Source organism: Lytechinus pictus, chromosome 3, assembly GCF_037042905.1.
Source record: "Lytechinus pictus isolate F3 Inbred chromosome 3, Lp3.0, whole genome shotgun sequence".
NCBI classification, from domain to species: Eukaryota; Metazoa; Echinodermata; class Echinoidea; order Temnopleuroida; family Toxopneustidae; genus Lytechinus; species Lytechinus pictus.
Window position 1 is genome coordinate 80,898,775 of NC_087247.1, and position 15,477 is coordinate 80,914,251.

The 15,477-nt window shown below is 35.4% G+C and overlaps 1 protein-coding gene across 1 annotated transcript in view; it reads left to right on the plus strand.

Annotated features, from left to right (window-relative positions):
- LOC129256631 (uncharacterized) overlaps positions 1-15,477 on the plus strand; it is a 36,866-nt gene that overhangs the window by 911 nt on the left and 20,478 nt on the right. Inside the window, exons 2-7 of the mRNA XM_054894789.2 lie at positions 1,028-1,080; positions 1,531-1,557; positions 2,593-2,613; positions 4,213-4,575; positions 5,047-5,164; positions 8,245-8,331. Of these exons, the coding sequence (XP_054750764.2) occupies positions 1,028-1,080; positions 1,531-1,557; positions 2,593-2,613; positions 4,213-4,575; positions 5,047-5,164; positions 8,245-8,331 (669 nt within the window). The remainder of the gene's footprint in view (positions 1-1,027; positions 1,081-1,530; positions 1,558-2,592; positions 2,614-4,212; positions 4,576-5,046; positions 5,165-8,244; positions 8,332-15,477) is intronic.

Below are 15,477 nucleotides of genomic sequence, written 5' to 3' on the forward strand. Positions count from 1 at the left end.
AATACGTTACCTATGTCTTTATCGCCCCTTGTCGGTGGCCACACCTGAAATGGACACATTAAAAAAAACTTATTCCCCTCTTTAAAAAACTTGAATCATTAGGCCCAAAAAATTATTGATTTGCCGTAGCTTGCAAACTTTTATTATTTTTGTTTCAAATTTGACCACACAATAAAAATGTGCCAACCGATCCTCACTTACATTGATTTGTCTACTTTTTCCTATTTTTTTATTTGGCGAATTGTGCGGCAGAATATTATCCATGACATGTGAATGAACACAAAAACATAAATAAAAAAATTATTTCGACCCATTTTTTTCCACCTCCATTACGGCAAACAAACCATTTTTTACGCCTAACGATGAAAATTTTCATCAGTACCTGATATGAAGTAAGAAAGTTGTGACATTTCAAAGTTTCGTATAAAGACGTTCCACAGTTAAAATGAAATCCATGTCATTTTCACCAAATTTTTCACAGAGCTTTAGCACCTAAATATTTCATGGGCGAAAATTTTATCTAATGCTTCTCTCTACGGTTGTTTTATTCACCTTGCATTTTGTTTCAAACTACCACAACCGATGCAGGACCTTCATTTTCATTCTTTTATATATATATATATATATATATGTATATATGTATATATATATATATATATATTTATATGTATATATATATATATATATATATATATATATGTATATATTTCAAACAATGAAATATAAAACAAATAGTCGGTATTCAGTAAGCGTCATATCAACACTCTATTATAATTTGTATCACTCTGTCGCCTGTTGTGCATACGACAGATTTTATGAAAATAAGCGGAATTTTAAAATGTCATAACTTTCGTATTTTACAACCGATTTCGACGAATTTTAAGCGTTAATCTAGTTTAATTTTCTTTCTCTTTATTCAAATTAATCTTTTCTTGGGGTTTACTTGCTATATTAACCATAAAGAGACAGAAATAGAAGTTTGATATTTCCTGGTATTCTTCATTAAAAAATAATTCTCTTTGGGCAGACCAAGCACCTCCGCAGAAGAAGATTAACACACTACCATCTCATATTACCAAGGTGAGTAGTCATTTGCTTTCATTCCATCTGTATATAGAAACAGAAATGTTTTGTTTGTCGTCAGAATATTTTTTTTTCAAAATCATGTTAATCATTTAGATTTCAGAATGATGTTAATAAAATTCGGCCATTGATTCGTGTAAAATCTGAGCTGTATTAATGATGGTAATATTTAGCCTGTGTAATAGTAGTGGTTTATATAGTAGTGGTTCAATGTTATAATTTAATGTATTTTTAAAACAATGGTTAATGCACTATCTATTATTGTATGTATTCCATTGTAAACACACATTGTTAGTCTTCGAACTTTCATTTTTAATAAAATCGAATTGAATTGAATCAAATAATATTAGTATTGTTAATGTCAATAAGTCAATGTAATGTATGTATTTAATAATGATTTTCAATGGCAATGTTAACAAATTAATGGTACTTGTGTGTTCTTTACAGGGAGATGTGATGTTACTCAAAGAAAAGGTAATGACAAGAATCAATTATCATTTAAATGCAGACAAAATTAATATAATTTTTGTAATCATCACTATAGACAGTAATAGATTACATTGTGTTGTCACAGTGTTGATAGCTATTCCATGAGTAAATCTATTGGTGGTGCAAGGGTATTTGATAAGGTGGGGTGGGGTGGGTGTATTAGACGACTGAATATTGACGTCAAAGATTCGCAATCAAATTTAGAAGGATGATGGAGACTTTCACACTTTATTCCGGCTTTTGATGATCTCCTTTCTTTTTTGTATCCTTTTCCCTCTTTTTCCTTTCTCCTATTCTGTTCTTTTATTTTTTATAATCGGAAAATCATTGAGAGTGGTCGCACCTAGCGGCTCCCCCGCAGCATGTGCAGGGAATCACCGAGGGTTATATATAGGCCTATATATATATACATTCCGTGAATTCTTCTCTTATTTACGGAACATGATAATCTAGGGTATAAATCGATGTGTCTGATCATAACATCCACCGTACAAATAACATTACTTTCAATTCTTTCAGAAAAATAACATTTTGTGGAATTTGTATACATTTCACAACAAATGGGTGAGCGGCTCATCACAGAGTCAAAACTTAAAAATTTGTTATTCCGACATTCTTTGATGAATTTCCCTAAACCCTTTACCGATATCCTTATATGATTCATAGTGCTTTTATCAAAACTAACCTATTGCCTGGGCGAACTTCCCCTTTACTTTAAATAGCTTTAATAACACGATTTCTATCAGAAAGTTATATTCCTCAAAAGATTTTAAAACAATAAAATAAAAGGCCTGTAGTCATAATTGGAATTACATCTTTTATGAATCGAAAAATTCTTTTTTTAATAAGGGAGTTAAAGTATATACAAGGAGAAACAGTTGCAAAGAGAAAATGTGTATCTTGTGTAATTTCTGTATGTACTATATGAGAGATAAAGAATCTTGAATGAGAACTATTGCAATTGAATTCATCATTATCTTTCTCTTGGTTATCTTATCTCCTTTCTCATTTCATTCCTAGTTGGAGGAACTTGAAGCTGATGTAAGTATATTGTATAACTTATTCATTTCCATTTTTCAGAAACAACATATGATTTTACTCAGATGAGTGCATGTCGAAAAGCTTCAGTATGTCCGTTTTTAAGGCTATCACAAACACTTAGAAACAACATAAAAATATCGAAATAAACAAATAAATGATTATACGAGATATAACTCTTTTTTTTAATTTCTACCCCCACCCCCTTTCTCTCTCTCTCTCTCTCTCTCTCTTTCTCTCTTTCTCTTATGATTACTATAAAATTTAAATTCGCTAATTTGGCATGTATCAGGACAAAAATTCAGAGCTCAGCATTCTTTTTGGATTCTAGCTTTGCATTTTCTTCACGACAACTTTGATGTGAGATCGTGAAAGATAGGGATAGGTGGGCTCCGATTAGTGATGCAGCTTGAATGTGGTCTTGTTTAAATCAGTAATGTATTAAAAATTGTTTTCAATTACAAGCTACAATTTTTATTTCGGAGACTTTTAGCACAATTTCTTAGCCTCAACTGAAATAAAAAAATAAGAACATTAGCATCACAATAACAATTTTTATATAGGCCTACATTCAAACAGGGTAGCTTCAGATGTAATTCAGTTTATTTTACTAAATTGTTAAGAAATATATAATATACCAAAATTGTTATTACTTTTTTGTGAACAGTTTTCCAGAATATTTACATATGAGATGCATGTAGTTTGTATATCATTATTAAGTAAAAGTAAGTAATCTATTTAAAATGATTAATCCCATCCGTGTACATATAGGTTGAAGCCATGCAGGAGGCCTAAATCATGTATAACCTACCTTGTGTGGTGTATAATGTTGTGATAAAACGAAAGCGTGACTTTACGATTCGTGGTGCTTCTTTTGTCTCGTGATTTCACAGAAGTAAACATATTTGCTCCTTTAATTGGCATTTAATTCCATGGGCAAATAATTACTCTATTAACGATTGTAACTGAATGCACGAGGCGGAGAATGAGAAAGAGAGAGAAAGAAGGAATAACAGTATGAAAGAAAGAAGAGTATCAAACAGAGGTCTACTAATTTGTTCATGTAACTCTACCATAAGGGCATGTAGTGTCACAATAATAACCATATATTATTCAATGGGGAAAAATACATACATCACCTTTTGATCGTCTTGTCCCCCCCCCCCCCCCTCATTGATATGCCCTGACGCCATCCCTATGATGAACAATGAAATGATATGAGTGTTAGAAAAGGATTTCTTGCATCAGTGGTGTAATGAGCCAAAAATTTCGAGGGGTCTATGTGGCACATCGCGTAAAATTAATATAAAACAACTTCGAGCGAGCGAGAAAAAATTGACATTTTTATTTAAAAAATGAAATTTTGTGATAGATTTTGAAATAGTATTCAAAAAATGATATCACATTTCACCCTTCTCTTTTTCATTTTCTTTTCTTTTCTCTTTTTTTCTTGAGTCCCTCATCTGTATACGCCAGTGACTTGCATCTTGAATTCTTGAGTTTACTGACCAAGATGTTTGCTTTTTGATGAATGACAATGGGTTACAAAGTAGGCCTGTAGTTACACTCCCTCTCTGTGATATTACATTCTTATCACTTTAGTTAGATCAGCTTAAACCCAAGGTTCCCAGTGAGACGACGGGTAATAAAGAAGAAGACGATGTTGACATTGAAGCAGTCGATGACACTAACGACGAAGCAGTTGAAACCCGACTAGACATTTCAGCATCAATCCAAAACCAACCACAAACAAACCAACATAGGCCTAATGAACCAGCTGAACAAGAAGTGGAATCCGAACCCGTGGTTGAACATACACAGCAGGTGGTGGAAGAAGGATTTGTCGGAGAAGAAGGAAGTCAAAAAGAGGTGGATGGAGAATGGGAAGAAGAAGAGGCTGTGCATGAGGGTATCCTGCCGTATCCCCAGGATGATGACATATATCTAAGGAAACTTATTGTTCAGGTAAGAAGGTGAAGCTGCAGATAAATGTTTGATAAATGCTATGGGGCCTTGTCCCCTCCTCACCCCCCCCCCCCCCAAAAAAAAAAAAAGAGAAGGGAAAGGGTTTGGGAAAATAACATAAAAACTAGGGGAATGAAGAGAGAAAGAGAAAGAAAAGAAGGGAAAATTAATCAAAGAGATAAAAATAAAGAAATGGAAATAGAATGCCGAAAATAAAATAAATATGCTATAGACAGAGCAAGTGAGGGTAGAAATTTCAGCTTTTTACTTTTATCTGTAAGTACCCACAATCCTATATGCTTCATTTGATACCACATAAATAAGTATAAGGGGGGGAATGGAAATATGTTATAAGCAGATCCAGCGGCCGCGACCCCTATTGGCGGCCCAATAAACGAGAAAATGAAGAAGAGGAAGGATAAATAAGATGCCTTCTAATTGGTAATTTTAAATTGTTTTGTTTTATTCCAGGCTCTGACAGTTCTTTATAGAAAGGATGCTGAACGAATTGAAAGAATGCTTCAAAAATACGAGAAACAACTACTAGATGATGACGTCTTTTCAGAAAATGTCGTTCCTGCACCCCAAGGTATATTACTCACCACAACTTTACTTATACCATCGCGGTACTTTCTTACATTTTCTCATGTTTTCTCGTGATTCTTTACTAAAAAGTCTTATCGACGAAGGACTACTCGAAATCTTGTATTGCCACATCTGATATCCATTTCTTATTGATTAATACTTCCATTGGGCTGAGTTCACACAGAAGTATACGGTATACAGTACTCGCTATTCGCTGTTCGCTACTCACTATACGATATACGGGCATGGCGGGTCCGGCACAAGATAAAGTAGCACGCATGTCCTTAACTTTTATTTGATTTTCGTGCCGTCTGATCAGATGAAGAAGATTTGACTATCCTCTTCTCATTTAAAATAGGGAAAATGAAAAAAATGCTATCATTTGTTATTTGTGTGAAAAAATGTCTGTATCTTTTTTTGTTAATTCATCCGGACTTGAATGTATGACAATAAAAAAAAAATTTCATACCTGAAGTTAATTTCTGTTTTTAAAAAATGTAAAAGCTCTCCCTTATGCATTGATATTCGAAATAAACCTGTTTTGGAATAACTTCAAGGGGAGAAATCATCCCTGCAAATTATTGAACTTTTGTTTAATACAACTGTTAATGATTTCTTAATAGCTGATCGAGATTGGGTTATTTGAGTCATAATATTACCTACCAAAAACTGAAATTTCATTTATTTTATTTCATTTTTTTTTTTGGGGGGGGGGATGGTTGGAAATACTATGTTATGTTCCTAAATATAATACATTAACATTTCAAACGTGCATCAGCCTTACTCTGATGTTATCAATTATTTATATATCTGATTTGATGTCGTAATTTTGTATGGTTAGTTAAAAAATTTTGATCTTGTGTTTTCAGTCATTCAAGGTCCAAAAGAAAGGATCCCTTATAAATTACGTAAAATTTACATGAGATAGGCCTATTGTTCTTTCATTTAAAAAATGAGGGTATTTGACAGTGTAATCTTTAAGTGCTGGATAACTTAATTATGACGACATGTGCTTTAATGAGAACCAAGAAATTATCTTATTTGTACTTTACCTTATTTCACCTTAGCAAAACTGCTGCCACAGCCAAACTGGACGCTATACACTGCACGAAAATCGAAAAAGTTCGATTACCACTGTACTATACTATATGCTATACGCAGCTATACGGCGTTTCCGAATAGTTCCCTCTAATCTGAACCGGTATGTGGTCACTAGCGTACCTAAGGGGGGGGGGGCGGGAGGGCAGACTGCCCCCCTGACGAGTCACAACTGATACAGGGGACGTGCCCCCCCCCCTTTGAGAAGCCAAATTAATAATTTGTAATGTAAAAATGCAATAAAAACAGACGTGTACCCCCTCTTTTTAACCTGAAGAACTTTTTTATTTTTTTTTTGGCTTGTCAATTTTTTTTGTGGTAAGAAATCCTTTATTTGTGGTTGAAGACCACTTTTTTTTTTTTTTTTTTTTGCTTGTCAAATGTTTTCGCGGACGAAATATCCTCCAAAAAATGTGCCCTCCTTCTGGAAAATCCTAGGAACGCCAGTGTATGTGGTAATCTATTTGTACGATTCAAGCTATTCGCATGACCTTCGAAAACGTGCATCGTATACCGAATAGTATAGTTCTATGTAAACTCAGCCTTATAGTGTATACCCTTTTATTTATAGATTTACTAATTCTTAATTAATTTCTTCATATTAAACAATCCGCGATACCACACACGGTGTCTGTATTGAATTCAAAATGATTTTGTTGTATTTTTTATGTATTCACAAACCTTTCTCAATTCCTTTATTTCTTACTTTCCCATTGTTTTCCCTTTTCTGATCTTTCTCTTTTACTCTTTTTTTTTTCCTTTCTAACCTTCTCCTTTCTTCACTGTCCTCTTTTACTTTACCTCAAGCGAATAAATAAGCTCACTGTGATTTTAATTGTTTGCAATATTCAAAGTTTGTTATTGCCATATTTTACCTAATCATATTTAAACATGTTGAATTGTAATGTTTTCTGAACCGGTTTTTGTCCCCCGGCAATCCGGTGATCTGCACAATTTTGAATTTTAGATCAAACGAATGTAACAGTTAACTCTTTGAATTTTAATTTTGTAACAATACATGTATATACCAAATTGTAATTTGTGCCATTATTGCCATTATCTCATCGACCAAACATCTCACCTTTTTATTCTCTTCGTTGACTTATATTCTTGGTAAATTTTTATCAGTTACTGCTATATTTTTACAAGGTTAACACCAGCTTTGCGTCCATATTTCTTATTGTCTTACTCCCCCATTTCTGTTCTGGTCTTCTTTTCCATATTTTCCCTTCATCTTCCCCTCTATCTTTTCTTTCCTTTCTGTCTCTTTCCTCCCACTCTCTTCTTTTTTCCACTCTTTTTCTCATTCATCCTATCTCATCCCCTCTCTCTTTCTTCTCTTCCCTCCCCCTTTATATATATATATATATATATATATATATATATATATATATTTACTGTTTCCCGTAATATTGGTTTCCTCTCATTATCTCTCTCTTTTCTTTTCTTATTTCTGTCCCCGTATTCCATGGTTATACATGTAATATAGCATTTAATGACTAGTTGCGTTCTGTTCGAATTACACCTTCACACTTTTTGACGTTTGTACATGCTTCATCGATCAACATGTTACTTTTCAATTTTTTTCCCTGATATATCTTTTATGATTGTGTTATATGATCATCGGTTGGTTGTAATTGTTGCTTATATTTCATCTTTATAATATTGTACTTTGCCTTTGTTTATACTGTACACTGGATTTGTCAGTCTTTGGACTGTTTTGCCAGTTTTCTTGATAGAATAAATACCATACTACTGCTACTGCTACTACTACTACTACTACTAGCTACTACTACTACTACTACTATTACATTTACCATGTTTACTTTTAATGTAAAACTTATCGTTTGAAATAAATAAACAAGCAAATTATTGACAGCAAGATAGTTGCGGTGATAAATTGATAATAACGTGCAACGTAACGATTATACATGCATGTGTATATTATAATATGATAGATTGTAACACATTTAATCACTCAAATAGATCTGCAGCCTAATCCGGTACACAAAATGGAGGCCAGTGCCATCGGAGACCAGCCATTCACAAACGAAGAACTTCACCAACAGGAAAGTATGTATAGGAACAAATTATGCATTATCTTTTAGGGGGTGTCCTCTTTATCGCAATAGATTCGTAATTCATTCACACACACAAACAAAAAACAGTGCAAAAAATCATAGAACTCTTGATCTGCCTAGTAAATGTAGACCTACCCAGAAGGAAAAACCAGTTCCACCGGACCAGTTAGACCAGTAGAATTTTAACTGGTAACTCTGGAAATTGGAACATCGGTTTACTGGTCTAACTGGTCATACTGGTCCAGTTAAAATTTTACTGGTCCAGTTAAAAGTTAAACTGGTCTTGAATTGCTGGAATTTTATACTGGTCTTGTGTTTCTGGTGGTTGTTACTGGTCTCACTGGTCTTCATACTGGTATCCAATTCAAGCTGGTCTTTACTGGTATTTTTGTACTGGTCCTCGAAATGGTCGAACTGGTCCTCGTACTGGTCTTACTGGATCAATTAATTACATGCATTTGGTTTGTTATATACCATAGTCAGTGAAATGTGATGGAAAAGATGGTTAGTAAGTTAATCTTTCTGCTGTTATTTTAAATGTGATGTATGAAATTACAAATTTTCAATGTGAATTAGTTCACACACTTATTTGGAAAGTTTTCAAACAACAATGAGTGCCATTGCAAGGATATTCCATTCTAAATCCTGATTTTTCTTTTTAAAATAGGGAATATGCAAATGAGGTAAACCACGTGATCAGCATCATCAGAATTACTGGTATTACTGGTCTTGACCAGTTCAATTTCAAACAATGAAGTACTTTAGACCAGTTGACTATATCAGAGGAATATATCTTGCTTTGCTTTTAATCATAATCAAAGGAAATAATTATTTTAATGATAATGTTAATACTTGACAATTATGATAATATTAATAATACTAATTACAATATCAATAACAATGATAACAGTTATAAGAATGATAACAACAATGATCATAATCATAATAATAATAATTATTATAATTATAAGAAGAATGATGATAACAATGATAACGATAATAACTTTCTCTGAATTGCAAGATTCATTTTCAATAATTCGTCAAATGATCTGACTTGAAATAAAGTCATTATTTATTGGACCAGTAACACCAGTTTGATGAAAAACAATTTAACTGGTATTACTACTTTGCTTCAACTGGAATGCACTTGTTGGAACTGGTCTCCAGTTGATTTTTACTGCATGGTCCAGTTAAAAATCAACTGGTCCAGAAAAACATATACTGGAAACCAGTAAAAATCTACTGGAAACCATTTATTGGACCAGAAACACCAGTTTGATGAAAAACAATTTAACTGGTATTACTAATTGCTTCAACTGGAATGCAATTGTTGGAACTGGTCTCCAGTTGATTTTTACTGGTCCAGTTAAAAATCAACTGGCCCAGTAAAAATCAACTGGAAACCAGTAAAATTCTACTGGAAACCAGTAAAAAAATTTACTGGTCTTACTGGTTTTTCCTTCTGGGTATCTTGTGGTGATTGCTTGTAAGCAACCAATAGATCGTTGACTTCGGTTCTTCTCATAGGGACCAGAAAATGTGTAAGATATCAGAGATTGATATAGATATGACACAAAATGTTCAGAATACGGCCAATTAGATGGTATACCGACTCAAAACAATTATTGCCTCACATGAGATGGCATCATTATGCGAAGCGACCGATCTTGTCATCGGGTGCTATTGCATTTTCTAAAGTAGAATTAAAGGATTTCGTGAAAACTTATCATATTGAAATTTGTGGAAAATTTTTCAGTAAAAAAATGCAGCAACTTCTGAAGGTTTCCATGGCGGAAAAGAGGAGTGTGAGGTGGTTTTACGGTACACCATGTATTCTTTCGTGTGACATACCCTGATAGTGTGAGGTGGTTTTACGGTACACCATGTATTCTTTTGTGTGACATACCCTGATAGTGTGAGGTGGTTTTACGGTACACCATGTATTCTTTCGTGTGACATACCCTGATAGTGTGAGGTGGTTTTACGGTACACCATGTATTCTTTTGTGTGACATTCCCTGATAGTGTGAGGTGGTTTTACGGTACACCATGTATTCTTTCGTGTGACATACCCTGATAGTGTGAGGTGGTTTTACGGTACACCATGTATTCTTTCGTGTGACATATGATAGTGTGAGTTGGTTTTACGGTACACCATGTATTCTTTCGTGTGACATACCCTGATATGAGGTACTGGTTTTACGGTACACCATGTATTCTTTTGTGTGACATACCCTGATAGTGTGAGGTGGTTTTACGGTACACCATGTATTCTTTCGTGTGACATACCCTGATAGTGTGAGGTGGTTTTACGGTACACCATGTATTCTTTCGTGTGACATACCCTGATAGTGTGAGGGGGTTTTACGGTACACCATGTATTCTTTCGTGTGACATACCCTGATAGTGTGAGGTGGTTTTACGGTACACCATGTATTCTTTCGTGTGACATACCCTGATAGTGTGAGGTGGTTTTACGGTACACCATGTATTCTTTCGTGTGACATACCCTGATAGTGTGAGGTGGTTTTACGGTACACCATGTATTCTTTCGTGTGACATACCCTGATAGTGTGAGGTGGTTTTACGGTACACCATGTATTCTTTCGTGTGACATACCCTGATAGTGTGAGGTGGTTTTACGGTACACCATGTATTCTTTCGTGTGACATACCCTGATAGTGTGAGGTGGTTTTACGGTACACCATGTATTCTTTCGTGTGACATACCCTGATAGTGTGAGGTGGTTTTACGGTACACCATGTATTCTTTTGTGTGACATACCCTGATAGTGTGAGGTGGTTTTACGGTACACCATGTATTCTTTCGTGTGACATACCCTGATAGTGTGAGGTGGTTTTACGGTACACCATGTATTCTTTCGTGTGACATACCCTGATAGTGTGAGGTGGTTTTACGGTACACCATGTATTCTTTCGTGTGACATACCCTGATAGTGTGAGGTGGTTTTACGGTACACCATGTATTCTTTCGTGTGACATACCCTGATATGAGGTGGTTTTACGGTACACCATGTATTCTTTTGTGTGACATACCCTGATAGTGTGAGGTGGTTTTACGGTACACCTTGTATTCTTTCGTGTGACATACCCTGATAGTGTGAGATGGTTTTACGGTACACCATGTATTCTTTCGTGTGACATACCCTGATAGTGTGAGGTGGTTTTACGGTACACCTTGTATTCTTTTGTGTGACATACCCTGATAGTGTGAGGTGGTTTTACGGTACACCATGTATTCTTTCGTGTGACATACCCTGATAGTGTGAGGTGGTTTTACGGTACACCTTGTATTCTTTCGTGTGACATACCCTGATAGTGTGAGGTGGTTTTACGGTACACCATGTATTCTTTTGTGTGACATACCCTGATAGTATGAGGTGGTTTTACGGTACACCATGTATTCTTTCGTGTGACATACCCTGATAGTGTGAGGTGGTTTTACGGTACACCATGTATTCTTTCGTGTGACATACCCTGATAGTGTGAGGTGGTTTTACGGTACACCATGTATTCTTTCGTGTGACATACCCTGATAGTGTGAGGGGGTTTTACGGTACACCATGTATTCTTTCGTGTGACATACCCTGATAGTGTGAGGTGGTTTTACGGTACACCATGTATTCTTTCGTGTGACATATGATAGTGTGAGGTGGTTTTACGGTACACCATGTATTCTTTCGTGTGACATACCCTGATATGAGGTACTGGTTTTACGGTACACCATGTATTCTTTTGTGTGACATACCCTGATAGTGTGAGGTGGTTTTACGGTACACCATGTATTCTTTCGTGTGACATACCCTGATAGTGTGAGGTGGTTTTACGGTACACCATGTATTCTTTTGTGTGACATACCCTGATAGTGTGAGGTGGTTTTACGGTACACCTTGTATTCTTTCGTGTGACATACCCTGATAGTGTGAGATGGTTTTACGGTACACCATGTATTCTTTCGTGTGACATACCCTGATAGTGTGAGGTGGTTTTACGGTACACGTTGTATTCTTTCGTGTGACATACCCTGATAGTGTGAGGTGGTTTTACGGTACACCATGTATTCTTTCGTGTGACATACCCTGATAGTGTGAGGTGGTTTTACGGTACACCTTGTATTATTTCGTGTGACATACCCTGATAGTGTGAGGTGGTTTTACGGTACACCATGTATTCTTTTGTGTGACATACCCTGATAGTATGAGGTGGTTTTACGGTACACCATGTATTCTTTTGTGTGACATACCCTGATAGTGTGAGGTGGTTTTACGGTACACCATGTATTCTTTCGTGTGACATACCCTGATAGTGTGAGGGGGTTTTACGGTACACCATGTATTCTTTCGTGTGACATACCCTGATAGTGTGAGGTGGTTTTACGGTACACCATGTATTCTTTCGTGTGACATACCATGATAGTGTGAGGTGGTTTTACGGTACACCATGTATTCTTTCGTGTGACATACCCTGATAGTGTGAGGTGGTTTTACGGTACACCATGTATTCTTTCGTGTGACATACCCTGATAGTGTGAGGGGGTTTTTACGGTACACCATGTATTCTTTCGTGTGACATACCCTGATAGTGTGAGGTGGTTTTACGGTACACCATGTATTCTTTCGTGTGACATACCCTGATAGTGTGAGGTGGTTTTACGGTACACCATGTATTCTTTCGTGTGACATACCCTGATAGTGTGAGGTGGTTTTACGGTACACCATGTATTCTTTCGTGTGACATACCCTGATAGTGTGAGGTGGTTTTACGGTACACCATGTATTCTTTCGTGTGACATACCCTGATAGTGTGAGGTGGTTTTACGGTACACCATGTATTCTTTTGTGTGACATACCCTGATAGTGTGAGGTGGTTTTACGGTACACCATGTATTCTTTTGTGTGACATACCCTGATAGTGTGAGGTGGTTTTACGGTACACCATGTATTCTTTTGTGTGACATACCCTGATAGTGTGAGGTGGTTTTACGGTACACCATGTATTCTTTTGTGTGACATACCCTGATAGTGTGAGGTGGTTTTACGGTACACTGTCACACCTGAATAAATTCAAATGGACATAACTTGTGTCGAATGGTGACTCTCTCAACTCACTACTGTAAAACTAAATAAATGACCATGGAAGACAATTATTATTTAGTTCAACAAATAAAATATGTTTAGTTTTGTTACTCGTTTTCCGGCTTCAACTTCCAACATTTAAATTCAATCTTCTGGTTTTGGTGGACCAGAATAAACAGAAGATAAACAATAATAACAAAAATATATTCAACTCGACCCTTACAAAAAATTCCTGCAGTACTTTAGTGGTACTCTGTTGTACCTGTGTGATACTTCTGTCATACACGACAGTACCGCAGAATTACCACAGGACTTTTGTGGTATCACTCTGTGATAGTTCTGTCATACTTCTGTGGTACATGAAAATATGAAAATTTCCTGCAATACCTTAATGGTACTCTGTCGTACCTGTGTGATACTTCTGTTGTACAAAACTGTATACAGAATTACCACAGGACTTTTGTGGTATCACTCTGTGATAGTTCTGTCATACTTCTGTGGTACATGAAAATTTCATGCAATACCTTAATGGTACTCTGTCGTACCTGTGTGATACTTCTGTTGTACATAACTGTATACAATATCACTCTGTGATAGTTATGTCGTACTTCTGTTGTACATGAAAATTCTAAAATATCCTGCAGTACTTCTATGACAACCCTGCGATACTTCTGTTGTATATGAACATTTTTTAAATTTCCTGCAGTACTCCTATTACTACGCATTTCTATGGAAACCCTGTGATACTTCTGTGGTACATGAACATTTTGAAATTTCCTGCAGTACTCGATCCTATTAAAGGCACTTCTATGTGATACTTCTGTGATACTTCTGTGGTAAATGAAAATTTTGAAATTTCATGCAGGACTCAATTAGGCACTTCTAAAATTCTATGGCAACCCCAGTGCTATACTTTCAAAATTTCCTGCGGTACTTCTCATGCAGCCACCCCAGAAATATGACTGAAACTGTATCACAGACGTTATGGTGTATTTTCTGTGGTACATGAAAAATTTAGTTTCCTTTAGTACTTGCATGGAAGCCCTGTTTGTACCACAGACTAATTTTTTTTATTTCCAGTGAGGGATTTATCTTTTTTCTTCAGTTTCGGGAGCTAGAGGTCAGTGGGGTATTGAGTCTTATATTTTAAAAAGGCCATAAGGCTTAAAAGGGCACCATTCATTTTAAAAAGTACAATTTTTATATGAAAATTTAATTTTGTGATAGCTAGATTGTGACATATAGGCCCTATTTGAAAATTATATTTCACCCTGTCCCATTGTGTAGGTCTAAATAAGCGAGGGGGGGGGGTTATGCCTACTGAGACTCAGAGGTTTTAAGTTTGATAGCTTCTATTTCTACGAGAAAGGGTACTATACGTACTAGATCAAAACTAGGAGCAAAGCGCGAACTGAAAAATGCGAAAAATTATTGACCCAAAATGGGCAACTTATATTTTGAGGACTCTTGTTCGTTTTCAGGGTTATTTCTTTTTCATGCGCTCTTTTAAATTTCAATTATCGTTTGTTTTGTTTGTTCGCCACTTATTTTTCATAAAAAAACAGGATGAATAATAAAAAATTGACTACATTTAAAAGGGTACGTGTTGAAACATACAGGACACACCTAATACCCTTAGAGCTTAATGGTTGTGAGGAAGCCGGGTTGAATTTCAAAGAGATATTGTAATGAATAAAAACATAAGCATGAACGTATTATTCTACTTCATCCATCTCTTTCTAACAATACAAGAAAATAATTGAAGGGGAGGTCAAGGCTAGAGATAATCAATAAATAGAGTAAAATTCACAGAGCAAAATGCTTAAAATTTATTCAAAATCGGATGACAAATAACGAAGTTAAGTTGAATTTTAAGTATTTGCAATATTTCCATGAAACAGTTTTATTTAGGCATGTCTCATGAATATTAATTAGGTGGGCTGATGATGTCATATCCCATGTTCTTTTGTACATTATATGAAATTAGGTGTATTCAACATATTTCTACCAAGAACTTAAACAATTGGAATGACAACTGATTAAC